Genomic DNA, 27,607 nt, shown 5'->3' with positions numbered 1-27,607 from the left:
CTCTGTATTTATTGTATAGAATAAATCCAAAGTAGCTTGATAATAGTAATAGCTAGCATTTAATGGGAGGTCCTCTATGTCAGACTGTGCTAAGAGGTTTGCATTTATTAGCTCAAGTGTCTTTCAAAAACACCTATAGTTTTTACCATCTCCATGTTACAGATGAGGGGTTGAGGCTTAGAGAGATTCTGTTGCTTCCTCAAGTCACACTATGAAATGGTAGAGCTGGTATTCAAACTCCGGTTCTTAATCATGACACCGTGTCTATTTATAACAATGGATACCATCAAATGAAGTAATGCATGTCAAATGATAAACACTGTGCCTGATGCAGAGTAAGTTTTTCGTTATCATGATTATCTTTTTATGCCCTTAATATGCACCAGGCTCTGCATTCTTCACTTTTATTCTATAGCAACTCTATATGCCCTTAGCATCTCTAGCTCCTCAATAAGGAAAACGCAGTTCTGAGAGGTAGTGACTGACCCATGGAAATGAAGTTAGGAAGTCTTCTAAGTAAGAAGGAGGTTGGAAAAAGACCTGGAGTTTCCTACTAATTTTGAGAACAATCTAGTGAAGTCAGCGGATATCACCTGAATGCAGATAATCATTTGTAATTATGGTTGTTTTTCAATCTCAGACACGTAAGAACACAAATAAGCCTAAGCAAAGATGAAGAATTTTCAGAAAGATACACTCAGCGTCGCAGGCTATGGTTCAGCGAATTGCCAAGTAAGAAGCGAGTGAGTATCATCTTGCTGAGGGAGAAAGAACTGAGGAAGCTTGCATTTTAGGGTCTGTTCGCCTCAAGACAGTGTTTGCTGCTGCGCTCAGAATCATGCTCGGCACATAACAAGTGTGCGATAAATGCTTAGTGAGTGAATGTCTTAGAAGAAAGCACAAGAGAAAAAGACCAGTTAAAATAGCCAACGCTGCTATGTTTGGGTAGAGCTTGAAACTGGACAGTGAATGGGGGGAAATGTGTTCTGGCTCTTGCCCTTTGTGAACCCAGGATTAATTTTCAGTTCGGTGTTAGAGAAAATAGTGTTCTTAAGACGTGTCATAAATCCAAACACAAGCTGATGGTGTGTGAAAGGGAAGGGCTGTTTTTCTTTTCTTTATTTTTCAAGAAGGAAAAAACCCATAAAATGAAGTGAAACTATTGGGGTAGAATTCAAATTTTAAGAATTGTGGCTTAAGAAATATCCGGAGGCACTTGGCTGGTTCAGTCCACAGGGCACGTAACTCTTAATCTCAGAGTCGTGAACTCGAGCCCCATTTTGAGCATAGAGCTAATTTAAAAAGTGAGAGAGAGAGAGAGAAACATCCAGCACAATTCTGTCAAGAGAATTTGTGATCTTGAAAATTTACAGAAGGGCGAATGTGTTTCTGGATTTAAAAGTTGTTTGATAGTCATTTCCTATGTTTACACCACCCTGGCTTTTGCTTTGGTGCAACCGGATAGGAGAATTGGGGCAGCACGCCAAAGGGTTGTATCTCTATTCTTTTTTAGTACACATTGCTAAAACAAGAGTACAGCAAATCACTCCTTGGTTTTTGCAGTCCAACAGAGGCCACGTGCAGCCATCAAAACGCAAGCCACTGCCTCCCCTCCCACCCTCTGAGGTTACTGAAGAGAAGATCCAAGTAAAAGCACTGTATGATTTTGTGCCCAGAGAGCCGTGTGATTTGGCACTAAAGCGAGCAGAGGAATACGTGATATTGGAGAAGTATAATCCTCACTGGTGGAAGGCAAGAGACTGTTTAGGGTAAGAGTGATGCCATGGTCCTTATCAAATTCTTCTTTTATTCTCTGAAGACTCCTGAAATATAAACACTATGGCTCCTTTTATTTAGGTTTATTTCCTTCTGCATGAAGTAGAACATGGCCCCACACCTCTTATCTGTATGAGAGAGCATTAGAGCACTTGGATTTCAGGCAGTCACAGCAGTGCATATACCTGGCTTCACATCCGGACGCTGTCACTTACTATTGTGTGTCCTTTGGCAAGCCACTTATGCTCTCTGAGTTTCCCTTTCTGAGTTTTCTTTCCTTACCTTTTTTTAACGATTATTATTAAGATATCATTAGGGGCGCCTGGGTGGCTCAGTCGGTTAAGTGGCCGACTTTGGCTCAGATCATGATCTCACGGTTTGTGAGTTCGAGCCCCGTGTCGGGCTCTAGGCTGACAGCTCAGAGCCTGGAGCCTGCTTTGGATCCTCTGTCTCCCTCTTTCTCTGCCCTCCCCTGCTCACTCTCTGTCTCTCAAAAATAAATGTTAAAAAAAAGATATCCTTGGCATATAACATTATATTGGTTTTAGGTATGCAGCATAATAATTCAACATATATTTGTGCAATGATCACAATATGTGTAAATGATCGCATATGTCACCATGCATAGTTACAAAAATGTTTTTCTTGTGATGAGAACTTTTAAGATTTACTCTGTTAGCAACTTTCAAAGATGCGACATAGTATTATTAACTATAGTCACTATGGGGTTTAATCATCCCATGACTTATTTACCTTATAACTGAAACTTGTATCTTTTGACCCCGTTCACCTATTTCACCCACCTCCTCCTCCCTGTCTCTGGCAACCACCAGTCCGTTCTCTGTATCTATGAGCTTGTTTTTTTTTAATTAAAAAAAATTTTTTTAGATGCAACATATAAGTGAAATTATATAGTATTTGCCTTTCTCCACCTGACTTATTCCCTAGCACAATGCCCTTGAGATCCATCATTTTATTGCAAATAGCAAGATTTTCTCCTGTTTTGACCAAAAATATTCTTTCTTTTATCCATTCATCCATCAATGGACACTTAGGTTGTTTTGATATCTTGGCTATTGTACATAATGCTGCAGTGAACATGGGGGTACATAGATTATCCATGCCTGACTGGAGTGTGAGGTACCCAATTCTGAGGGGTCTCTGGGCTGCCTGGGAGAGAATGCTGACTTTGACCTCTATTCTTTGTCAGGATTTAGAGACCATATGTATATAAGTATTAGAAGTATCTATATTATATACCTCTTCACTTAATTGTATTTTCCTGATAATTTGGCTCTCTTACCAATTTTTAGTTTAATTTTCTTAATGTTTTTTTATTTCTTTCTGAAAGAGAGAGAGAGAGAGAGAGACAGCATGAGCAGGGGAGGTTCAGAGAGAGAGGGAGACATAGAATCTGAAGCAGGCTCCAGGCTCTGAGCTAGCTGTCAGCACAGAGCCCGACATGGGGCTTGAACCCACTAACTGTGAGATCATGACCTGAGCTGAAGTCGGACGCTTAACTTGACTGAGCCACCCAGGTGCCCCACCAGTTTTTAGTTTAGACTCAACATGTGATAGAGACTTTTCTGTGGGCAAAAAGGTATGAGTAGGTTCAGGACGGTGTAATTAACCCTCCAGCAGGTGGACATTGGTATGACTCAGACCTAAAAAAAAAAAAATTAATTTTTAATTTCAGACTTAAAAAGTAAATATCATTTTTTATAATATGCAGCCATGATAAAGAATGCCAAATCCCTGCTTTGCCTCACCCCCTAACCCAAGCACCATTATTAACTCAGTGAGTCTCCTTCTAGAAGCCTTTCATTATACTTTCATGCACATATTGAATATATGTTATTGTTTGCAGACTTAGTTAACCTAATTCCTTACCCTGCTTTATTCGTTGTTTTACACCTTGCTTGTATTCTCAATAATGTCATGGAGATCTTTTTGTAATTTCATAACTTCAAATTTTGTTGGTGAAGGTATAGAAAAAGAGAAACCCGTGCCCCCCTGATGGGTGTGTAAATTGGTTTATTTTCCTTCAACGGCGATTTGCTGTATCTTCTGGGAGATGCACGTACTTGGTGACTGAGCAATTTCCCTTCTTGCCATCTGTCTTAGACAAATACTTTTCCCTGTGCACAAGAAGGCATGTGTGTGTATTTCTGTGCATCTTTGCTGGAATAGGAACATGGCTTAACTGGAATATCCATTCAATCTATCCTGCAGCAATTAAAAAGAATTATGTCGATATCTTTGTGATTGCTGTGTTTTAAATTGAGTCACTGTGACATCCCAGTGATCACGTAAGTACCACTTTTCCTCTTTGAAGAATTCTGGTGTCATAAAACATCTGAAACTACTTACATTATAAGTCAGAATCGTAGTATTTATCACACAGAGATTTTGGTTGAATGTGGACATGAAAACCCTTTCTTTTTCATTTAGCAATTTAATCAGTAAAACAAGTTTGATTTCCCCCTATGTCCGTGAGGTTTTAAAAAGACTGTTGTCACATAATGCCACAAAAATGACAAGCATTTTGATGGTTGCTTTGTCTTTTGTTGTAGGAATGAAGGCTTAATCCCAAGCAACTATGTGACTGAAAACAAACCAACCAATTTAGAAATATATGAGTAAGTCTCCTCCAAAATATGCTCTATGGTTAATCTATGAAAATCAGATACCTTTGGGCTGCTTACGAGTATCGATGCTGATTTTGGTCTAGAAAAGGAAAAGAAAGTAATACATCTGGTTGCTTTTAGCTTGAGAGATCTTCGATCCTTTTTTTTTTTTTTTTAGTGCTTTTTTTAAACGTTTATTCATTTTTGAGAGAGACAGAGCGTGAGTGGGGGAGGGACAGAGAGAGACTGAAACATAGAATCCAAAGCAGGCTCCAGCCTCTGAGCTGTCAGCACAGAGCCCAGTGCAACCTTGAGATCATGACCTGAGCCGAGGTTGGACGCTTAACCAACTGAGCCACCCAGGTGCCCCAATCTTCAATCCTTTTAATGGTTGATTCAGAAACTCATTTTTCTTCAACTTCTTTTTTGGTTTTGTTTTGTATGGCCACTTTTTTTGGTTTGTTTTAACAGTGACAGCCTGGAAATGAAGCCCTCATCTTGTTATTATATGTCCTAAATGGAAAAATAATTATCTCAAAAATGACGTTGATTGTTTAATGTGTGGTAAACGGAACCAATGTAAAGACACACCACTACATTTTGGCTCGTGTTGGGAAACGCTGTAGAAATAGCTGAAGATGAGAAGTAGGCTAATCTGCAGTTTGCGGGTAGCTTTTGGCTTGTTCCCTAGGGTTCTGCTTAGAAATCTAGTTTTGTTATAATGATACATTTGGAAGATGGAGGTTTTAGGAGTCACTTTTCTAGCCCCTCATTCTGCAGATCAGAAACTGAGGCTGCAAAAGTAATTTACAGGAAGGGTGTAGCGGGCTGGGAGCAGTGCTGGTCTTTTATAAATTCAGGTTTGCAGTTTTCGCCTTTGATTGCCCTCCGTGCAACCTAGATACTGGCTTTGTAATTAGCACATACTTCCAGCAGGTGGCGGTAGGTGATGTGAGTTGAGACTTTGAGACCGGTGCTTCTCCGAGAACCCCACAGCAAATAGAAATTGAATGACAGCCCCTGCCCCAGCCCCCGCCCCAGCCCCCAGGTGTCTGCCTTGTTACTAACTTAAGTCCACCTGGAGGCCAGACTCAGTATATCTCTCCCCTAAAGCAAATCCAATTCTTTTAAAAAAAATCTTTAATGTTTTATTTATTTCTGAGAGAGAGAGAGACAGCATGAGTAGGGGAGGGTGAGAGAGAGAAAGAGACACAGAATCAGAAGCAGGCTCCAAGCTAGCTGTCAGCACAGAGCCTGTCGGGGGACTCGAACCCACGAACCGTGAGATCATGACCTGAGCCAAAATCGGACGCTTAACCAACTGAGCCACCCAGGCACCCCAAGCAGATCCAGTTCTGAAAGCATTGGTGAATAATGTAGACTTCATTAGAGGGGAGAAAGGGATGACCACAGGACACATGACTCATCCACGTGACTTTACCAGGCTTCTCCATTAGCTACTTGTATTCTCTCTCCCAAGTCACCCTCCTTACTGCCATCACAGATCTCTCTTCTCCTTCCTTCACTCAGCTTGTCATGCCCCCTCTCTTGACCCAAGTCATTTAGCTCTACCGGGAAATTCGAGTCTCCACTCGATAGGATAAAGCCCTCAGGTGGCTGAACACCCTGTCCTAAGAACACAATTCCACTATAAGCTACCATCGGTCCAGCCTACCCCTCAGGGGGCTCACCACTGCCCCTAGTGGGAGCTGCCCAACATCGTAGTCTCCTGGAATGCCAGGTCAGGGGAAGTTCTTTTCGAAAATGTCCTATTAAGAAAAATTAGAAAAAGAAGATTTTCCTTCTATACCGTAAACCCAGTTCAGAACTTCCAGGAGATTAAAGGAGTTATATGTGAAGGTACCTAACACAGTGCCTGGTAGTTAGTGAATGGACACTCACTAACCAACAATGTGTCTTTCCCTCCTTTCATGATTGACAAATTTGCTTGCTACTTCCCTCGTTAAGCCAAGGTTTGGAGCCTGTAGCTTATTTATACTGTAGATATTGGGTAATTTGAATTAAACTGCTCTGAACTTACAATAGTCATCTCATTTTCTTGGCTTTGATTTATATGTCTTTAAAAGTCATGTTCTTTAATTACTCCAATTGTGAGAAAATTAATTGTTCCTGTTTCTTTTTAAAGGAGTTTATTAACATATAGATATAGTAATTATCAATATAAATCATTAAAATATATCAACCACTTACTAAATGCCAAGCACTGTTCTAATAACTGTGTAGAGATTACTGCTTTAGTTGGAAATAGTGTGCTGTGGGCTTTGAAACTGGAGAAATCTATGGGGCACCTGGGAGGCCCAGTCTGTTGAGTGTCCAGCTTCAGCTCAGGTCATGATCTCCCAGTGTGTAGGTTCGAGGCTGGCATTAGGCTGGGCTCTGTGCTGACAGCTCAGAGCCTGGAGCTTGCTTCAGATTCTGTGTCTCCCTCTCTCTCTCTGCCCCTGCCCACCCTGCTCTCTCTCTCTCTCAAAAATGAATAAATCTTTAAAAAATGAAAGAAACTGGAGAAATCTGGGTTCAAATCCCGACAGCACCTCTGACTAATGCTTGGCCTCTGGGCAAAGTTACCGAACGTCTGTAAACCTCTACATGCTATGAAAACTGAGAACCATAATACCTATCTCATATAGGACATAGTAAATACTTGATACATTCTGGAACTCTGAAGCTAACAGGAAGAGAATTTTAGGTTGCCTGCTCTCAGAGATGTACTACATTTCATCGTTACTTTAGGCACTGAGTCACTTCACCCTATTCAATCTTTACTGACTGTACACTTCTGATGTACCAGACGTTAGCTGCTCTAGGCCCTGGAGATACAACATGGAAGGCGTAGAAGCAGTCCCTGTTCACAGAACCTACAGTTTTATGGGGGGGAGTAGACATTACCCAACCTCAGATTCACAAGTATAAAATTTCAAATTTTGGCCTTTGGAAGGAACAGTATGGACACTGGGACAAATCAGTGGTAAAGGGGATATAATTTAGATGAGAGCGTGGGGTTGGGAAGACCTCATAAGGAAGTGACTTGAGGTCTAAAGGTAGGAGGAAGTCCTCAGGGCTGGAGGGGGGAAGGAATGCTTCTGTTTGTGTGGGCCTTTGACGTCTCGGGAATCTTTATACTCTGAAATATTTATGGCTGCTTTGGTTTTAACTTAATATCCAAACTATCAACATTACAATGTGAAAACCTGGTTTTCAGTAAGCCTTCAAATTTAACTTGCAAATCTTGATATATTGTTTACAGATCTAAAGGAGTAATTCAAACTCGACACACAGTGTCCTTAAACAAGCAGCTCTTTTATAAGCTCAGTTAATGAAATTTCCTGAAACATTTCACTTGCATTACTAGACTGAATAAATCCAATTTTCTGTTTAAACATTGTACATGCCTGACAGGGCAAATTTGCAATTTTTAGTAGCCCTTTGTAAGTCCACATATGACCCTGGAAGTCTAAGAAATTAAACTTAAATGTGGTAAGCCAAGTTCTGTTACCCGTACAAACATCATTTTAAAAAGTCAAATTTGCGTAAATTTCAAATTGTAAGTTAAAAATTAATTACGCATTTGAAACCAGAGGCAAAAACCTACTATGTGAGATTCACTTAAAATTATAGCTATTTTAAATTTTTTAATGATTATTTATTTGCTTTGAGAGAGAGGGAGAGTGCGCGTGCATGTGGGCATCTGCGTGTGATCAGAGGAGGGGCAGAGAGAGAGGGAGAGAGAGATTCCTAAGCAGGCTCTGGGCTATCGGTGCAGAGCCCGACAACATGGGGCTCGTACTCATGAACCATGAGATCATGACCTGAGCTGAAATCAAGAGTCAGAGGCTTAACTGACTTAACCACCCAGGCACCCCTTAAAATGGTAGAATCTTTAAAAATCAAGCATATTGTGGGGCACCTGGGTGGCTCAGTTGGTTAAGAGTCCAACTTCGGCTCAGGTCATGATCTCACGGTTTGTGGGTTCGAGCCCCGCGTCGAGCTCTGTGCTGACAGCCAGCTCAGAGCCTGGAGCCTGTTTTGAATTCTGTGTCTCCCTCTCTCTCTGACTGTCCCCTGCTCACACTGCCTCTCTCTCTCTCTCTCAAAAGTAAATAAAACATTACAAATTTTTAAAATTAAAATAAATAAATATCAAGCATATTGCTTATTCTGAATTTTACAGAAGTATAAGTCTGATTTATTTCATTATCTTTCTACGGAATGCTTAATCTTCTCAGGGCTAGAAAATCACTAAGAGAAGCAGCTTTGCCTTCTTAGGTCTAATAGGGTTTTTAGGTTGGAAACTCAAGACCACAACATTGTTATTTGTTGATTCAGAGATTGGAACGGGGTACCTGAAGCTTATGTGTATATGAGATGTTTGTACTCAGCAACAGTAGGACATGCTGGATGGCTTTTCTTTTTTTATTTTTGGATGTTTTTTGTATGTTGGTAAAAGCTCTACCCCAAGCCCACTGTCCACATCATTCCGGTTGAGTTTTACAATCAGCGTTGTCTAGATATAAGAGTTGCAGCCTTACCTATTAAAACACCCCACAGAACTCTTCTTTCAATGTCTGATTTAACCAGATGAAATTCTGAAATACCGTGCCCCCACGGTAGAAGACATATTCTTCTATGTCTCATCCATCTAATCTCTTTTCTGACTGATAAAATTCTGCATTATTTTAAAGGATCTTAAATTCATCATATACTTCTATCTGGCTCTTCTGTTACTACTTTGAAGTCATTCTTTTTTAAATTAAAATTTGTTTAACGTTTTGTTTTATTACTGAGAGAGAGAGAGACATTGCGCAAGTAGGGGAGGGGCAGAGAGAGAGGGAGACACAGGCTCCAGGCACCCAGCTGTCAGCAGAGCCTGATGCGGGGCTTGAACTCATGAACCACAAGGTCATGACCTGAGCTGAAGTCAGACGCTTGACTAACTGAGCCACCCAGGTGCCCCTCTTTGAAGTCATTCTAATGACATCCACACATGGATGAATTTTTAATTTATATTTAAGCGAAATTACTATATTCACTTACATGTATCACTATAACAAATAAGTATGAAACAACAAAATTAACACCAATGTGATAGCAAGTGAGCAACATTTAGAAAAAAACAATTTATATAAACTTTTCCCTTTGTGAGTATCATTATGAAGTCTTGGCTTTTCATAGCCTCAATGTATTTTAGTGAGTGATAATCATTGTTTTCCTTTTAGCCCCAAATTTCACAAATTAGTCAGTGGGGGCACCTTTAAACTCATCCCCTGGGTCTTTAACTCTGTCTCATTCATTTTGAGAAAATTTCTTCTTTCTACACAAAGAGGTCTCAGACTCATCCTGAAATTCCTTAAAAAATACTGAATTCATTAAAAAGTACTGTATGATATTCACAGTTTCACATCACAGTTAACTCTTGTTCCCACTGGTGATAAGTAGTCCAATTACTTTGTCTACAATCACCTATTATCATTCTCCCTTCTCTATGCTTCATCTTTTTTAAAGTTCATTTTCAACGTGAGGCCCTTAGTATGTTTTATGCCTGACCATTCCAATTTATTGGTAGCTTTTTACTACTGCAGGTTAGGGGAAGTCCCCATGATATGATGGGCTCCATCCTCAAAGTCAGACATAGCAGTTTCATGTGGCCACCACTTGGCCTCCCCCCCCCGCCCCCCGCCCCTGTGACTCAGTGCATGGTTACGTATGCATTCTTCCTTCCGCTGTCCACAAAAATAGCATTTCTGGTAATATTACATTAACTCCTTTTTAAAAACCTTATTTTAAATGAAAGCTTTTCCATTTTTTCCCTCTCTCACTTTTTCTACCATTTCCTCTCTCTTTCCTGTACAACATTTGCTTACCGACTAGGTCATGTCATACCAAACTATAGGTTTCAATTATACTCTTTCTTAACTATATTTCCTATGAGTAGTTCTTATACATTTAATGATAGTGTCTCATACAGAGGAAATAGCAAGACAGGAGGCAGAAAGGGGCTTGGTGGATTTGAGGAAAGTGAGAATCCCAGTGTGGCCGAACCTTAGTATGGGGGGTGGGGGGGCGAACAGGAGAGTGTGTGGAACAGAGCAACATACTTAGTTGTTCCATTTACGTTATTAAACCACTAACTTCACTACAAGCTAACATACTTAGCAGGGGGGATCAGTTGGGTCAGAGTGAGTTTTAATCTAGGAAAGGTAACACAGCATATATAAAAGCATGCAAATAGAAGTTCCCAAGAACGAAAAAAGAAATGGGTATTTTTTAGTTTGTCTACCAATGCTCAGTAAATGTTTATTGAAGATGATACCTTCTTAACCATATACCTTTCATGGAAATTTTCAGGAGATTAAATCACTCAAAATCATATACTATGTGTCAGAAAGTGGAATTAAGATATGATAGAATAAATTAGATTTTGGCTTACAATTAATAGAACTGTATTACCCTAAATCAATGACACATAATAGCATGTTGTTGTTTATTGGAATGAAAAAAAGCACTCAACTCCCTAAGATTAGTTCTGGAGTAAAGTTTTTAGTAATGAAGGAAACGAAGGGATTTTTCTTCAGTAATAAAAAAATGGAATATAACATTTTTAAAGTGTTTTTGTTGCCTTTACAGGTGGTATCATAGAAACATTACCAGAAATCAGGCAGAACGCATTTTGAGACAAGAGGTAACTCAGTTTATTTATGAATAACTTGTGAATATTTTCAGAATTTTGGAGAGATGTGCATGATGAAGATGTGACCCAACTAGAAAGTTTTTTCTTCCTGTTCTTTACCGTTCTAAAATTACTACAACTTTAGCTCTACTGCACATTTTCTGATAAGCTGTAAAGCAGATGTATTTGTATCAGATCATGTTTTTCATGGACTTTCATTGTCATTTTGGTAATATTTTGTTCCTTAAATGATTTCAACTCCACCATACTGAAACTGCTCATTCGCTCCCACGTGCATTCTGCCAGAAGAGTCTATATTTGAATTGCCTATATGCCTTTGTGTCTCAGGCAGCAAAATAGACACTCTGTCTTCATAAGCTTAGCTAAGGCTTCTTAAAAACACAAATATAGAAAAATACACAGTGCTGCTTTTTCTTTGTTCTTTGGGAACAGAAGGAAGATTGGGGGGTGCAAAATATCAAACTCAGATCAAAACTGCTCTTTTAGGTCAAAACAAAACAAAAGTGCACGCAGTTTCCAAAGGACGGTAAGTATGAACTGTGGGCAAATGTAGAGTCAAACCTAGAAACTAGGGAAGAGGTGTGTGTGTCATTTTGTACCGCTGTCGGATGTTGAGGAAATCTAGAAATATGAGTGAGAAAGAATCAGTTCTGTAATTAAAAAGTCAATGCCAGGAATGGCTCAGGACACAGCAAAGGTCCAGTTCCTAGCAGGGGGATAGACAGAGTTTGAGGACACAGACTCAGTCTCGGGCAGTGATTGGAGGTTGGAGGTCAGGCCTGGCTTCCACGGCTAGGAGGAAAGGGGGCGTGGCAGCAAGTGCAGTGCTCTTCTGGCATGGTGGCGGCAGGTGGACTTCTGTAAAGTGATGTCAGTAGGCAGAACTGGAGCAGCCAAGGTCTCTAGCAGGTCCATAGGAAGTAAGTTAGTCGCAGGTCATATGGTCGCAAGATCACAGGGGCTGGGCAGGGTCAGACTGAGAGCTTCTGCAGCTGAGAGGAAGTCACAACAGAGCCAGGGTCTCACCTCCCTACAAAGACTAGAACAGCTAATTGCACAGCCCCTTCCCGCCCTCCCCCCCGCCCCCCGCTCCCACCCATAACCCAGATATCACAAATGGCAACTTTAGGCCATAACTTTCTTTAACAAAATAAAACACTGCAGATACAACTGAAACCCATCCCTTCCCTCATCTGTTTCATCCCTGCCCGCTCTCCAGTAGAAGGGTGTGTTCCCATTGTGTCCATGTGCTTATATTTTTATCATATATATGTGCATAAACAACCTGTAGTGTTATTTTATGTGTTTTAACATTTGACATAAGGGAGATCATATGTATGTTGATTTTTAAAAAATTTTTTAACGTTTATTTATTTTTGAGAGATGGAGAGCATGAGCAGGGGAAGGAAGAGAGAGAGGAAGACACATAATCTGAAATAGGCTCCAGGCTCTGAGCTGTCAGCACAGAGCCAGATGCGGGGCTTGAACACACAAACTGTGAGATCATGACCTGAGCTGAAATCGGATGGTTAACTGACTGATCTACCCAGGTGCCCCAATTTTTGTTATAAAATTTTTTTAATGTTTTATTTCTGAGAGAGAGAGAGAGAGAGAGAGAGTCAGTGTGAGCAGGGGAGGGTCAGAGAGAGAGGGAGATACAGAATCAGAAGTAGGCTCCAGGCTCTGAGCTAGCTGTCAGCACAAAGCCTGTCACAGGGCTCGAATCCACAAACCATGTGATCATGACCCGAGCTGAAGTCAGACGCTTAACTGACTAAGCCACCCAGGCACCCTGAGGCGCCCCAATTTTTAATGAAACATTGTATTTCTGTTTTTTTTCACATGGGTACATAAAGATCAAACACAGTCCTTTAACTGCTGTATACTACTTCATTATGAGTATACCAAAACGTATTAAAAAAACATTCAAATTGTTTTTAACTTCTTAGCATTATGAACAGCACTGTTAAGAACTTTCTTGTGCAGATCATCTTGTACCCAAGGGCAAGTGTTTCTCTCCTTATACCCAGAAATGATCTGGTCAGAGTCTATGTGCGGATTTATCATTACAAGATATTTTGAAATCATGATTCAAAGCACTTGTGCTAAGTTGTTATACTCTAACAACAAATGAGAAACTGGCTCCCTACATTCTTGCCAACAGTTGGTAGCTTCATACTTTTGTCCAATTCATTGAGAAATTGTATATATATACACATATATTTTTTTAATTAAAAATTTTTTTTAAATGTATTTTTTTAAATTTTTTTTTAATGTTTTATTTATTTCTAGGAGAGAGAGAGAGAGACAGCGTGAGCAGGGGAGGGTCAGAGAGAGAGGGAGTCACAGACTCTGAAACAGGCTCCAGGCTCTGAGCTGGCAGTCAGCACAGAGCCCGACGCGGGGCTCGAACCCACGAACCGCGAGATCATGACCTAAGCGAAAGTCGGACGCTTAACCGACTAAGCCACCCAGGCGCCCCTAATTAAAAAAATTTTTAACGTTTATTTTTGAGAGAGGGAGACAGAGTGCGAGTGGGAGAGGGGCAGAGAGAGAGAGAGGGAGACACAGAATCTGACACAGACCCTGACGTGGGGCTCAAACTCATGAGCTGTGCGATCATGACCCAAGCTGAAGTTAGGTACTTAATTGACTGAGGTAGCCAGGCGTCCCCTGTATGTATATTTTAAAATGTGCATTTCCTTGATAAACAGTTCCATTGAATGATTTTCATGTGTGTGTTGGGCATCCTCTGCTGTTACATGGCTGCTAATATCCATTGCTCATTTTTCTATATTACAGTGTTGTTTGCTTTTTCCACTGGTTAATATGTATTTAAAAGTATATTCTGAAAACCAGTCTTTTATGTTACCACTATATTCTTCTAATTTCTGGCTTAAAACTTTTTTCATGTTCTTTTCTTATTTTACATGTTAAAATGTGTTAATGTCAATTTTTTCCATTTTTATGATCTCTCTCCTTGTTTCTTTTTTTGGTACAATAAATTCTTTTCTCTCCTGAAGTAAAAAAGGGAATTTATATATATTTTTTAAATGCTTTAAAGATTTGCTTTGCATACTTAGGTCTTAATCTAAAATGCGTGTGTATGTGTGTTATGTGTGTGGATATTTGAAAATATATACATATTTTTTCCGTAGATCTTAAACTATTTTTATAATTTATATATTTTATATTTGTTTTTTAATGTATCTGGATTAAATCCTAATGGTCATGAGGCATTTAAATTTTTTTTTTAAGTTTATTTATTTATTTTGAGAGAGACAGAGATGGTGTGAGCACGGGAGGGGCAGAAACAGAGGGAGAGAGAGAGAATCCCAAGTAGGCTCTGCACCGTCAACGCATGGCATAACATGGAGCTCAAAGTCATGAAACCTAGAGTTATATGCTTGATTGAGCCACCCAGGTGCCCTGGTCACGAGGCATTTAAAAAAATATACATGTAGCAGGATTCTCGGTCGTGACACCGAGGCTTTTCTTTCCAGGAAGTAACTTTATTTTTGCTGGCTCTGCTCAGTTGGGTTTGTAGCCAAAGAACTGAGCCCCGAAAGCCACGTGGCATAGTTTCTTAATGTATTTTTTTTTACTTCTTTGTCTCCCATATATGGTAATACACAAGCATGTAGTCTAATTAAGTGGTCTCATGTTACAAGGTCATGAGGGATGACTTCTAATTTCCCAGTCTCTTTGTCTAGTTTTAGTATAAAGGCTATACTACCATCATAAAATGAATTAGGACATGAGGTTTTGTCTCTTTTTCCAGTCTTTAAAATAGTTGATATTGAATACAAGTTACTTGTTCTTGAAGTTGCGCATATCTCTTATACAATAGTTTGGACAGGCTGCTCTATCAGATATTTGATTACTGATTTAATTTCCTTTCTTTCTTGTGATGTTTGATAATTTATATTTATGTGAAGAATTGCCTATTTTATATTTATTTTCAAATGTATTGCATATACTTTTATAGAAATACCTTATCATTTTATCTGTGTCATATTTCAACAGACAGTATGTTCATATGGTTTAAAAATCAAAAGATTCTGAAGTTTTCTTCCATCCTTGTCCCCAGGTCACCGATCCTCTTCTCCAAAGACAAACTTCTATTATTAGTTTATTTTGTGCTTTTTCAGAAATACTTAATACATACACAAATAGAAATATACTTTCTTATAGCATTATTTTTACACAAATAGTAACATATATACTCTTGTGTACATTACTTGTCTCATTTAACAATATACATTGGGAAGGAATCTTTCACGTGTCCTCATGCATTCTACACCTGCATAGTATTTCTTACTTTGGACGTATCACAATTTATTTAAGAAATTTAATTAAAATCTAAGTAGTATACAACTTTTATGAGCATTTATGCAGGATAAATCCCCCAAGGTAGAAATTCTGGGTCAAAGGGAATGTACATTTCTAATTTCAGTAAATGGTGCTTATTTCCCCCACAACCTTTCCAGCAAGTGTTTAGTGAAACGTATGGATCTATGTTCTCTGACATCTCATTTCCATATAGGTTTCCACTATATTTTTCTCTTTTTAAAATTATTTGTATTAAAAAAATTTTAATGTCTATTTACTTTTGAGAGAGCGAGCATGAGCGGGGGAAGGGCAGAGAGATAGACACAGAGTCTGAAGCAGGCTGCGGGCTCTGAGCTGTCAGCAGAGTCCTACACGGGGCTCAAACCCATGAACTGTGAGATCATGACCTGGGCCAAAGTCGGGCGCTTACCTGACCAAGCCACCCAGGTGCCCCTCAGCTACATTTCTCTTACCCTAGGAATGCTAAGCATCTCCGTATATATGAAATTTTATACATTTTGTCTCTCCATTTCTGTTTGTATCATTTGCAAAATTTTCAGTTGGCTTTTTAAAAAAATGCTTTCTTCACAATTTGTAGGACCTCTGTAGCTGTATTAAGGAAATTAGCTCTTTATGATATATGGCAACACTTTTCCCAGTTTTTCTGTTGTAATATTATCTTTTGCCATGAATAGTTTTTGAATTTTATGTGTTTGAATATATCAGACAGATTTTTGTAAAGCTAGAAATTTTGTGTCAGGTTAGAATCATCTTACCCCCTCCAAGCTTTTATTAAAAAAAAAAAATTCCCATGTTTCTTGATTATCTTAGTGGTTTTATTTTTAATGTATGCATGTCTGATTGATTTATAATTATTTCTGACATAGAATAAGTTATGATCTGATTTTATTGTTTTTCTGGTTGGTTAGCAAGTGTTTACCTTTTCTGCATTGATTTGAGATGCCACTCTCATCCTAAACACAACTCCTGTGTTGCACTAGGTCTGGATTTACTACTTGCTTTTGTTGACCCACTTGTCAATTTATGTGATGCCTTTATCTGTTTTATTTTATTTTTTTTAAATGTTTTTATTTATTTCTAGGACAGAGAGAGAGAGAGACAGCGTGAGCAGGGGAGAGTCAGAGAGAGAGGGAATTACAGACTGAAACAGGCTCCAGGCTCTGAGCCGGCAGTCAGCACAGAGCCCGACGCGGGGCTCGAACCCACGAACCGCGAGATCATGACCTAAGCAAAAGTCGGACGCTTAACCGACTCAGCCACCCAGGCGCCCCTGCCTTTATCTGTTTTAAATACTGAGGCTTTCTTTGGTGTGGCTCACCTCCCTCATTATTCTTTGTCAGAAATATTCTGAAGATACGTTTTATATGTATGAACTTCATAATTACTTTGCCTAGTTTAAAAAAGCTTCCTACTGATGCATTAAATTTACAGAGCAATCTGGGGAAAATTGTTTGGGCATTACAAATCTGTGTGGTTCGGGGACTGATTTGTTCTGGGACCCCTATATTAATTATTCATCTAGAAAACATTAAAATTAGGTCCCTACTTCAAGCAAAAATAAATCTTGGATGGATTGAAAACCTAATGAGAGGAGGAAACATCTTTGTATTCTTTAGGAGCACTTAAAATTTTTCTTCATATAGCTCTTGCAAATTTAAGTTTATTTTAAGGTATTTTTTTGTTATTGTTGCTACTGTAAATGAGTGTATTTTTTTTTACCTGTGAAAACTCTTGAGTTCTGTGAATTAATTTTGTAACTGATGACTTTGGTGAATTAAAAAAAAATTTGTAGTAGATTTTTAGTTGGTTTTCCTGCATTTCGGGTAGAGAATCTTACCAACCACAAACAGTGATAATTTTAAATTCTCTTTCACAATTTATTTTAATTAAAACAATTTTTGTTTTTGAGAGAGTGTGCGTGAGCAAGCAGGGGCGAGGGGAAGAGGGAGAGAGAGGGGAGCTTAAGCAGGCTACACACTCATTGTGGAGCCTGACACAAGGCTCAAACCCATGACCTTTGGGTCATGACCTGAACTGAAATCAAGAGTCGGGTGCTCAACCAAATGAGCGAAGCAGGTGCCCTCCCTCTTTTACAATTTAATGCAGTATTTCTTTCTTTCTTTCTTTTTTAGTTTGGTTTGGTTTTGGTTTTGCCTCTCATTTAGTTGCATTAGCTGCTATCTCAGAACAGCATTAAGTACCAGTGCTGACAGTGGGCATTTCTTTTTTCTGATCTTAGTTGGAATGATTTCCATAGGAAGCTTAATGCTGGACTTGGGACTAAGGTAAATAAGGGCTATTTTGTTCAGGAAGTACATATATATATTACTATTTTACCAAGAGTTTAAAGAAAGCTGATACTAGAAATTGTAATTTTCAAATGCCCTTTCAACGTCTACGGTGATGTTCATGGGATTTTTCTCCTCAGATCTATTAATAGGATGAATTATATGAACAAAATCCCTAATACTGAAGTTTTTTTGCATTCCTGTATGTAATCCCTCTGAGACATGGTGTGTTATTGTTCCCTTGTGCTATTGGACTCAGTGTGTTAATATTTGGGTAGGATCTTTGTGTGGACCCAAGTGATACTTGTTAGTAATTTTCCCTTTTGTGCACAGTCTTTGCTGTGTTGATGTTGATTGTAAACCCATTTTGTATCAAAATTGAGAAGTCTTTCTTCTTTTCATATGCTCTGGGATCGTGCAACATTACAGTTTGTCACTGTGGCGTTTTTAATGTTGCAGCTCTTCTAAAACCTCATCCATTTTCACTTTCAGGAGGTCCATTAACATTTGTAGATAGTCTGGAATCAATTTTGATGAATTTTATGTTTTGCTAGTTAATTACTCACTTCATTCAAGTTCAAGATGGTTCTTTTTTTTTTCTAGATCCTGTGGCTTATTTTTTGATAGATTTTCCCCATTATTTATTGGTTGCATGGGTTAGCAATTTATGCATTTCATTGTTTTTCCCCATATAACCAGATTTTGAATTTAATTGCTGTCTCTAATTATACTTTTGCCTTTAGAGTTTATTCTTTTCTGCTCTTGTCTTTATTCATTTCTTTCTTTACTTGGTTCTTATCCTAAATTCTTGAGGTGGATACATTTATTTTTGTATTTCCTTCATTTATTGATATAAATAATTAGACTGAATACTGTTTGGATTGAATAGCAGAGGTTCTGATATGTAGTGTTTTCTTATTATTTTCTAGCTGTATTTGGATTTCCTTGAGTTATATCAAAGAGAACTTTACCTAGTAGACGCTGTCTCCTTTGGAGCTTGTTATTAATTTCTACTTTTATTGCTTTGTTGCCATGACTGCTGTTTGTTCTCTTTCCACTGTGAAGAGGAGGTCTCTACATGTACAACTTTATTACATGCATGTTATATATGCATATATATACTGTGCATACAACTTTGCTTTTTATCTCTTAGTCTTTTACATCTTTGTCCCCTATGCTATGTAACACAATCCTTGAACATGGTAGGACTTCAATAAAAGGTAGATTTTTATTATTTAAAAAGTTTTTAAATGCTTATTTTTGAGAGAGACAGAGCGTGAGAGGGAGATGGGGGGCAGAGAGAGAAGGAGACACAGAATCTGAAGCAGGCTCCAGGCTCTGAGCTGTCAGCACAGAGCTTTATGTGGGGCTCAAACTCACGAACCATGAGATCATGACTTGAGCTGAAGTCAGATGCTTAACTGACTGAGCCACCCAGGTGCCTCTAGATATTTATTCTTTTATTTATTTTTTTTTTTTAATTAAAAATTTTTTAATGTTTTTATTTATTTCTAGGAGAGAGAGAGAGACAGTGTGAGCAGGGGAGGGTCAGAGAGAGAGGGAGTCACAGACTGAAACAGGCTCCAGGCTCTGAGCTGGCAGTCAGCACAGAGCCCGACGCGGGGCCCGAACCCACGAACTGCGAGATCATGACCTAAGCGAAAGTCGGACGCTTAACCGACTAAGCCACCCAGGCGCCCCGATATTTATTCTTTTAAATGGTTATGAGATTTTTTGGTTTAAAAATTTTTTAATGTTTTTATTTTTGGGAGAGAGAGTGAACTGGGGAGGGGCAGAGAGAGGGGGGGAGACATGGGAAGCAGGCTCCAGGCTCTGAGCTGTCAGCACAGAGCCCAACAGGGGGCTTGAACTCGTGAACCACGAGATTGTGACCTGGGCCGAACTCAGACACTCAGCCGACTGAGCCACCCGGGTGCCCCGAGAGTTTTGGTTTAAACATATGACCAGAAAATGAGGCTTGTTCCCTGGTAAGCATCTAGAAGGAAGAGAAGACTCTGCTTGATGTATTGTGTTCACCCTGAGGGTCACACCATGGTGTTTGGTTTGGGCAGTTCTCAAGCAACTTATTGACACTTCGTAAGTGTAAACTTTCACGGCTTTTGCAGGCTTCTGAGATATTTCCCTCTCCGCAAGTGTAACACTCAGTAAAGGTGAAAACTTTTACGATACCAAACAAACAGCCCAAACCAAACAGTACAACATTCGAAGTCATTTGAAACCAATTTACAGCGCTGTATTGGAGTTTTCCAGAGGATGGCTGTCAGTCGGAATCCAATTCATAACCTAACGTCAAACTTACGATATTCTTCTCTCCTGCCGACTCTCTTCTCATCTCTCTTGTCTTCTGGTAGCAACTACAATGGTTCCCCCGATCTTCTCTCCAGACTCCCTCAAAGCTTATTCTCCTTCCATCCCCACCATGGATTCTGCTTACTTTTCCCATCACCTACTTTTCCAGATGTCTTTCTCCCTGCTTCCCTCACCCCACCGGCCGTGTTGTTCCTTTTCTTCCAAAATACAACCTGTCAAACTGTCTTCGAGTGCTTCCTATTCATCAGCTATTTTTATCTATTATTTTGACCAATATAACAAAAAATAACTAAATGGTGAGGAACGTGGTTGTCAAATGCAGAATTTTTCTTAGAAAAATCAGGCACAAAGTTGTAAAAATACTCATACATTACAAATTCTTGGCCCAATTATATAGATGCGACTTATATATATTTACATATACTACAAATTATGTTATAAGTGTGACTTAAGGGAGATAAGATTGCGTACATTTGTGAAAACAATTTTATCCACTTATAGTAAGTCAGTATGGTTTGGATTTTGTTCCTGAGATGTAGGTTTGTCTTTCTTCCTAATGAAGAATAAACTTGCACACACAATGTCTTGTTTTGCAGTCTAAAGAAGGGGCATTTATTGTCAGAGATTCAAGACATTTGGGATCCTACACAATTTCTGTGTTTATAAGAGCCAGAAGGTAAGCAATTGGGATTTTTAAAAATGTTTATTTATTTATTTTTGAGAGGGGGGAGGAGAGCACATGCATATGCATGAGGGGGAGGGGCAGAAAGAGAAGGAGAGAGAGAATTCCAAGAATTTTGTACTAATAGCACAGAGCCCAATGTGGGGCTCAAACTCATGAACTCTGAGATCATGACCTGAGCCGAAATCAAGAGTCAGACGCTTAACCAACGGAGCCACCTAGGCACCCTTGAGCTGGAAGGTAAGCGATTGTGATTTTGTTCACTTTAGAGATAACAGTCTGTCTTCCAGAGACACTGTCACATGGAGAAAGTGAAATCTCAGCATAGAAGATTGCTGGCCTGGAAGTTAGCATAACTAATCACATTCAAGTTGCGTCCCTAACAAGCTCTGTGTGTGACTTTGGATAAGTTATGTGACTTCTCCCATCTCCTTTTCTCAACCGTGAGGCAGTTGGCTTAGTTGCAGCAGACGCTGGTGATGCTTTTCTCCTATACGTTGGTGTACCTTGGCGTTTAGCTGTAGAGACTTCCCCTGCACTCAGCAAGCTTCCCTTTCTGCCTGAAGATGTTCTCTGGCGGTGGGAACTCATGGTCCCCATGGGTAGATTGGAAGTCCCTGAGACTTAGCATCCTAGGAGTGACACTCTATCAGCGAGGAACGGAAGATTAGCCCCTCAGCGGCTTTGCACTTTAGTGGGACAATTCTCAGATGTGTTTCACAGTCTCTCATAGCTTCCCAGAGCCCTAGCAGCTCATAGCAAACCTGCTCAATACAGCCTCTATCGGCTTTCTTCCCTTCTTTGTTTCCTATCTCCTTACATCCTCAAAGTGCATTTATTCACTCATTGAACTGATACTTGATATTCAGCAAATACTTATAAGTGTCCCTAGTGGGCCCTCCTTTTTTTTGGACACTGGAGTTGTCAACTAGACGACTTTGGCTGAAGTTATGTCCGAATCTAAAACTCCAATAAGATAGCTATGGAATTTACCCAGGGGTAGCGAGGCCCCTGTTGAGTCTAACCCTCTCTGCAGTGTATGGTGTTAATAGTATAAAAGTTTTAGAGGTGGAGTCCTGTTGCTTAATGAACTGACTTCGTTCCAAAGCGATCTTTTGCTTGTTTGTTAACTGACATTTTATTGATTGTAGAAATATGGAGGCTACCATCAAACATTATCAGATTAAAAAGAATGACTTGGGACAGTGGTACGTGGCTGAAAGACACCTCTTTCAATCAATTCCCGAGTTGGTCTGGTATCACCAACACAATGCAGCAGGTAAGTCAGGAGCAGCGAGGCTGGGAGAGTCAGCGAGCCAGGCCCCAGGCAGGCAGTGCATCTGTGGCCTCAGGCACTTAACAGGAGCAAATACCCCTGTAAGAGCCTAAAATACAACCTGTGTCCTGAACAGTTCTCCTCACTGATGCTTCTTTGTTTTTGTAGTCAGGGGACAAGAGGTAAGTTGATGTTTTACATTTCTGCCACGTTAGAAAAATGAAAGGTGGCAGAGAAACAAAAGGCAATCTAATTTTCAGTACATTTGTTCCTGAAATTTACATATGGCTGAATGTAATAGAATTTCAAATATCCTGAAAAATGATGCTTCCTTCTCTTTGCCCCCATAAATTTGCTCTCAACTTCAGTTGCATAGAAAATTACTCTTTAATATCTCATTCTCTGTTCTTTCTTATTTGGAGAACAGAAAAAATTATATAGGATGCAGCCTTTCCGTTACAACTTGCCTTAAATAAAGCAGAGGCATCACTGAACCCCCTTCCCTAGGTGTTGTTTGCAATAGTTGCTATTTTTGCAAACTTATCATCTATGGAAAGATGCAGGATTCCAGAAAGCTCCACCACAATTACAATCACAGCTCTGGCCTTCAGCCTTCACCCAACCTGTACGGGACCACTTTGAACTCGTAGAGGAATCTTCGTACCTCAACGTTATAGAATTTGGAACCCACTGTAATTTTTCATGTTGTTTTGGCTTCTTGTCATACAGACTTTTTAAAGATTTCTCTCATGAAAAGTTGTGTTGATAAAAAAAAAAATCCCTTTTGGAAAGCGGCCACTTTTCCATCACAGTAGTTCGAAATATCAGGAGTGGGGCGCCTGGGTGGCTCAGTTGGTTAAGTGTCCGACTTCGGCTCAGGTCATGATCTCACAGTTCATGGGTTTGAGCCCCGCGTCGGGCTCTGTGCTGACAGCCAGCTCAGAGCCTGGAGCCTGCTTCAGATTCTGTATCTCCCTCTCTATCTGCCCCTCCCCCGCTCACACTGTCTCTCTCAAAAATAAATAAACATAAAAAAATAAATAAAAATTAATAATTATCAAGAATAAATCCAAGGAAAATTTTATCCACTTATGGGATGAGTCTGCATAGATATTTTAGATGGTCACTGGGAGTTTGGTTAGAGAGGAAGTAGCAGTGAGTCTGAGCGGGGCCAGGGAGGACATATATGTGTCTAGAGATGGAAACCCTTAGAATAAGGAGATCAGTTCTGAGGTTTTTTTCTTTATACTCCTGTTTCCCTTCCCTTCAAAGAAAAAATTTGAGCAACAGAGTGGTTAAGGTGGTGAGGTTAAAAAAAAAATACTAAGGTAGATCAGGATGTGCTGACATGAGAAGATGTTAGTGATAAGTTGTTTAGTAAAGAGAGAAAAATTGCAAAGCAGTCTATGAGAATATAGTCCCACTTTTGTAAAAAAAAGTGTAAACATGTTGTGTGCCTAGAAAAATTCTGTTAAATTTTATGTAATAATTTTTAAACTAACAAGATTATAACAGATTACAAAGTTAATGCTCACCTCTGGGGAATGACACTGAGGCAAGGGAAACTTTTATTTTCTGCCTTAGAGACTGCTTTAGGGTTTGGTATTTTTGTTTGAATGCACATAAATGAATGTACATAAATTGAATTTACAGAAAGTTCATTTCTGTCTTCCAGCCTTTGCACATGCTGTTCCATCCGCCTGGAATGTTCTTCCTCCTAATCTTTATAAGATGGTTCCTTGTCAATTAATATTATTATACTTATAATGTATAAAATACCAAACAGATCACTTTTATTTTTTTATTATTATTTTTTTCTTGAATAGTTTTTTGTCAGACTGGTTTCCATACAGCACCCAGTGCTCATCCCAACAAGGGCCCTCCTCCATGCAGATCATTTTTAAAAGATCAAACAAAACAAAAAGAAAAGCAAAACTTACAACAATGGCTGCTGTTGAGAAAAGGAAGTAAAAAAGATATAAGAAAACAAGAAAAGAAGGATGATAAAGGGAAAGACATGGGAACCCAGAAATAGCTGATGTTTACCCAAGACTTAATTTGGGCCAATCCCCGCTCTGAGTGCTTTCATGTATATTTGTTTTTAAATTATTTTTAATAATTATATATGTATATATATAATGATATATAATATTATTTAATCTTCAGAACAATCCTGCGAAATAGGTTCTGTTAGTCTCTCGATCTTACAGGTGAGGAAATGGAGGGATGAGTTGTACTTAAGATTACATAGTTAATAATTGTGCTGAGATCTGAACTCAAAAAATCTTTGAAACAATTGGAGCCATTGAAGCCCCTGACTCCACAGTCTGCAATAAATGACTGGTGTATCCTCCAGAAAGAGACAAGCTATATCATTGGAGGGTAGTTTGGAGAGCTCAGTTTCAGAAAAGGCTGTGAGTCAGAGCCTGTGACTGTCCTGTCTACATGCTGACTTCTGGTCAATTTAGTTCATGACAGTCCATCTCTTTCCCAGAAGTAAGGACAGTGCAAAGAGAGTGACAGACTTCTTTCTGTCAGAGTGATAGACTATCATTAAACCACTGGTAGTAAATCACAGAATAAAAATGTTTAGCAAATAAGAACTTTGAAATTAGAGGGAGGTGTTAGGGTCTTAAAGAAATTCCTCGTTATGTTCCTTATTTGGATCATGTGGTATAGAGCCCCAACTTGATGAAGGCTCTAACCTAAACTAAGTCTTCAGGGTCCCTGGTAAATATCCTTTCCAGCTCTCTCTTCAAAGTTCTACCATTCTCCTCAAGACTCCTTTCCAATATTATCCACTGCCCTGTCAGCAAATCCCTAGCTGTCCACTTCATTAAGAAAACTGAACCCAGGGGCGCCTGGGTGGCTTAGTCGGTTAAGCGTCCGACTTTCGCTTGGGTCATGATCTTGCTGTTCGTGGGTTCGGGCCCCGTGTCGGGCTCTGTGCTGACTGCCAGCTCGGAGCCTGGAGCCTGTTTCAGTCTGTGACTCTCTCTCTCTCTCTGACCCTCCCCTGCTCACGCTGTCTCTCTCTCTCTCTCCTAGAAATAAATAAAAACATTTAAAAAAAAGAAAAAAAAGAAAACTGAAGCCAGCAGACCAGGAGCTCCCTTAGGCTTACCCCTCCTCACCTCATTCCCTCCAGGAGTGGTCAGGCCGAGCCTCCATTCCTCTCCTGCTGGGACCAACCACCATGTCCCTTCCTTTTTCTCCTGTATCTCTTCCATTTCCTCTGAACTTTTCTCTTTAGCCTGGAAACATGCATAAGACTTTATTATTCAAAAGGCAAACAACCCAAAGCCCTTCCTTGGGCCTTTTGTTCTTCTTTTAATCATTGCTCTTCGAAGTCATGCTTTTTGGAAAAATGTGTCCACATCTATGGTCTCCTCTTGCTCATTTCCATTTGCTTTTTTCTTTTTGAAAGAGAGAGAGAGAAAGAGAGAGCCAAGAGTATGAGCAGGGGAGGGGCAGAGGGCAGAGGGAAAGAGAGAATCTTAAGCAGGTGCCACACCCAGCATGGAGTCTGACATGGGGCTCAATCTCATGACCAGACATCATGACCTGAGCTGAAATCAAAAGTCAGATGCTCAACAGACTGAACCACCCAGGCGCCCTTCCATTTACTTTTTAAACATCTGCAATCTGGCTTCGGTGTTCATCACCCTGTACTTTACCAGTGATCCCCATACTGACCTACAGGGTGATGCTTTTTAGTTCTTACATTTTCCAGCCCTCTCTGCTCTATTTGACGGTGTCACCCCTTGAAACACCCTGCTTCCCAGATTCTTTGACCCTGCCCTTTCTTGTTCTTGAGCTCAGACATTCCTTATAGGTCTTCCCAAGGAGTCTTACTTCTACTCTTCTTTAAACATTGGTGTCTGCAGGGATCGGTCCCTGATCACTTCTCTTCTCACCCTAGACATTTCCCTTTGCAGAATTCTTCTGCCTGGTAGTCCCAGGTCCTTGCAGTCCCACAGGCCCTGAACTTCAGTGACGAACTGGATCTCTTCATCTTAAACACTGCTTTCCCTCCAAACCTGCTCCTCTTCCTGTTGTCTGTCTCAGATGATGGTATCATCCTTCTGTCCGTTACAGGGGCTGGAAATGTAGGGGTTTCAAGAATGTTTGCATTCTCCTAAGAGATAGCTCTTTCCTCCTCTTCCCACCTCCTCCTCCTCTTCCTCCTTCTATTTCTTCTCAGTTATTAGAAACTTGTTTTATTGAAGTGTGGTTACCAAACAGTAGTATATTCAATTGTGTAACATAACGATTTAATATTTATATAAATAACAAAGTGATCAGCACAGTAAATCTAGCTACCATCTGTCTCTGAGTTCTACCTAGAAGAGTGTCTTGCACACAGTAGCACTTAGTGATGCTTCTTTCTGTTTTTACACTGGCCAAGTTCGTTTCTGTCTTCCAGCCTTTGCACATGCTGTTCCATCTGCCTGGAATGTTCTTCCTCCTAATCTCTGTAAGATGGTTCCTTGTCGATTAATGTCAGCACAGCTGTCATCTTGTCAGAAGGGTCTTCCCTGAGCACCTACTCTATAGAAGCTCTATTTTATGTACTCTGCGTCTACTCCTCATCTTCTCCTTTTTCTTGTGTGTGCATGTACTTTATTTTCTCTTCCCCCACTAAAATGCAAGCTCCATGGGAGCAGAGAACATCACTGTCTTAGTCACTGCTGTCTCCCACCAGTTAGCTAATGATTGGCACCAAACAGGCCCCAAATAAACATTGGTTGAAGGAATAAATAATTAATGCTTGTTGAACTAAATGAAATTGATGGACCCAATTGGGTCCATGTGGGCCCAATCAAAAGAGGCCTCATTTACTCAACCATGATATTTAGAGAAAAAAATCTCGAATATTAGGGTCAGGAAATGGGTCACTTAAATACTGCTGGTGGTTGAATGAATTAGTACAATTTTTTATACATGCTTTGATCAAGAAATCAAATTTCCAAGGCAATAATTTGAGACGTACATGAAAGTTTGTGTTCAAAAACAGACAGCATATTTTATAATAGTGAAATTTTGGAAATAACTTTAAGCTCTATTTATAGTTATTAACATATGCCAATGATATATTGAGTGCAAAAACTTATAGCAAAACTTTTACTTTTCTGTGAAACGTGTTGTGTGTGTACGTGCTTTCAAGTGCAAATATAGAGGGTTTTGCAAAGGTGTTGACCAGAATGATAATGATATATCTCTGGCTGCTAACATTTTGTGAGATCTTCATGTTTAAATTCTCTTGGATTTTAAAATGTGTGTCCAATGTACAAATATTATTTTATGAAAATGGGGGAAATAAGCAAATAGACTGATATAGAATGCTTTTTTGCCTAATTTATTGGGAGAAGGGCACTGTCTTCTAGTATACTTCTTTTTTTTTTTTCTTTTATATCAGTAACAAGTCTTGAGATGCCGATTCCTCTTCCTTCCCAGGTCTCATGACCCGTCTCCGCTACCCAGTTGGACTGATGGGCAGCTGTTTGCCAGCCACGGCTGGTTTTAGCTATGGTAAAGTATGCACATGTACTCAAGTGCAACATC

The 27,607-nt window shown here is 39.6% G+C and overlaps 1 protein-coding gene across 2 annotated transcripts in view; it reads left to right on the top strand.

The window, feature by feature from the left end:
* The window catches only part of TXK (TXK tyrosine kinase), a 65,963-nt gene that overhangs the window by 23,234 nt on the left and 15,122 nt on the right, over positions 1–27,607 (top strand). For both annotated transcript variants that reach the window (XM_039241097.1, XM_039241096.1), the window contains 7 exons: positions 641–743; positions 1,564–1,769; positions 4,350–4,415; positions 11,049–11,103; positions 20,681–20,760; positions 21,918–22,045; positions 27,500–27,574. In XM_039241097.1, the coding sequence (XP_039097028.1) occupies positions 641–743; positions 1,564–1,769; positions 4,350–4,415; positions 11,049–11,103; positions 20,681–20,760; positions 21,918–22,045; positions 27,500–27,574 (713 nt within the window). The remainder of the gene's footprint in view (positions 1–640; positions 744–1,563; positions 1,770–4,349; positions 4,416–11,048; positions 11,104–20,680; positions 20,761–21,917; positions 22,046–27,499; positions 27,575–27,607) is intronic.

Source organism: Hyaena hyaena, unplaced genomic scaffold (genome assembly GCF_003009895.1).
Source record: "Hyaena hyaena isolate Hyena2069 unplaced genomic scaffold, ASM300989v1 scaffold_187, whole genome shotgun sequence".
Taxonomy (NCBI): Eukaryota; Metazoa; Chordata; class Mammalia; order Carnivora; family Hyaenidae; genus Hyaena; species Hyaena hyaena.
This window is presented reverse-complemented; position numbering and strand designations above follow the sequence as displayed.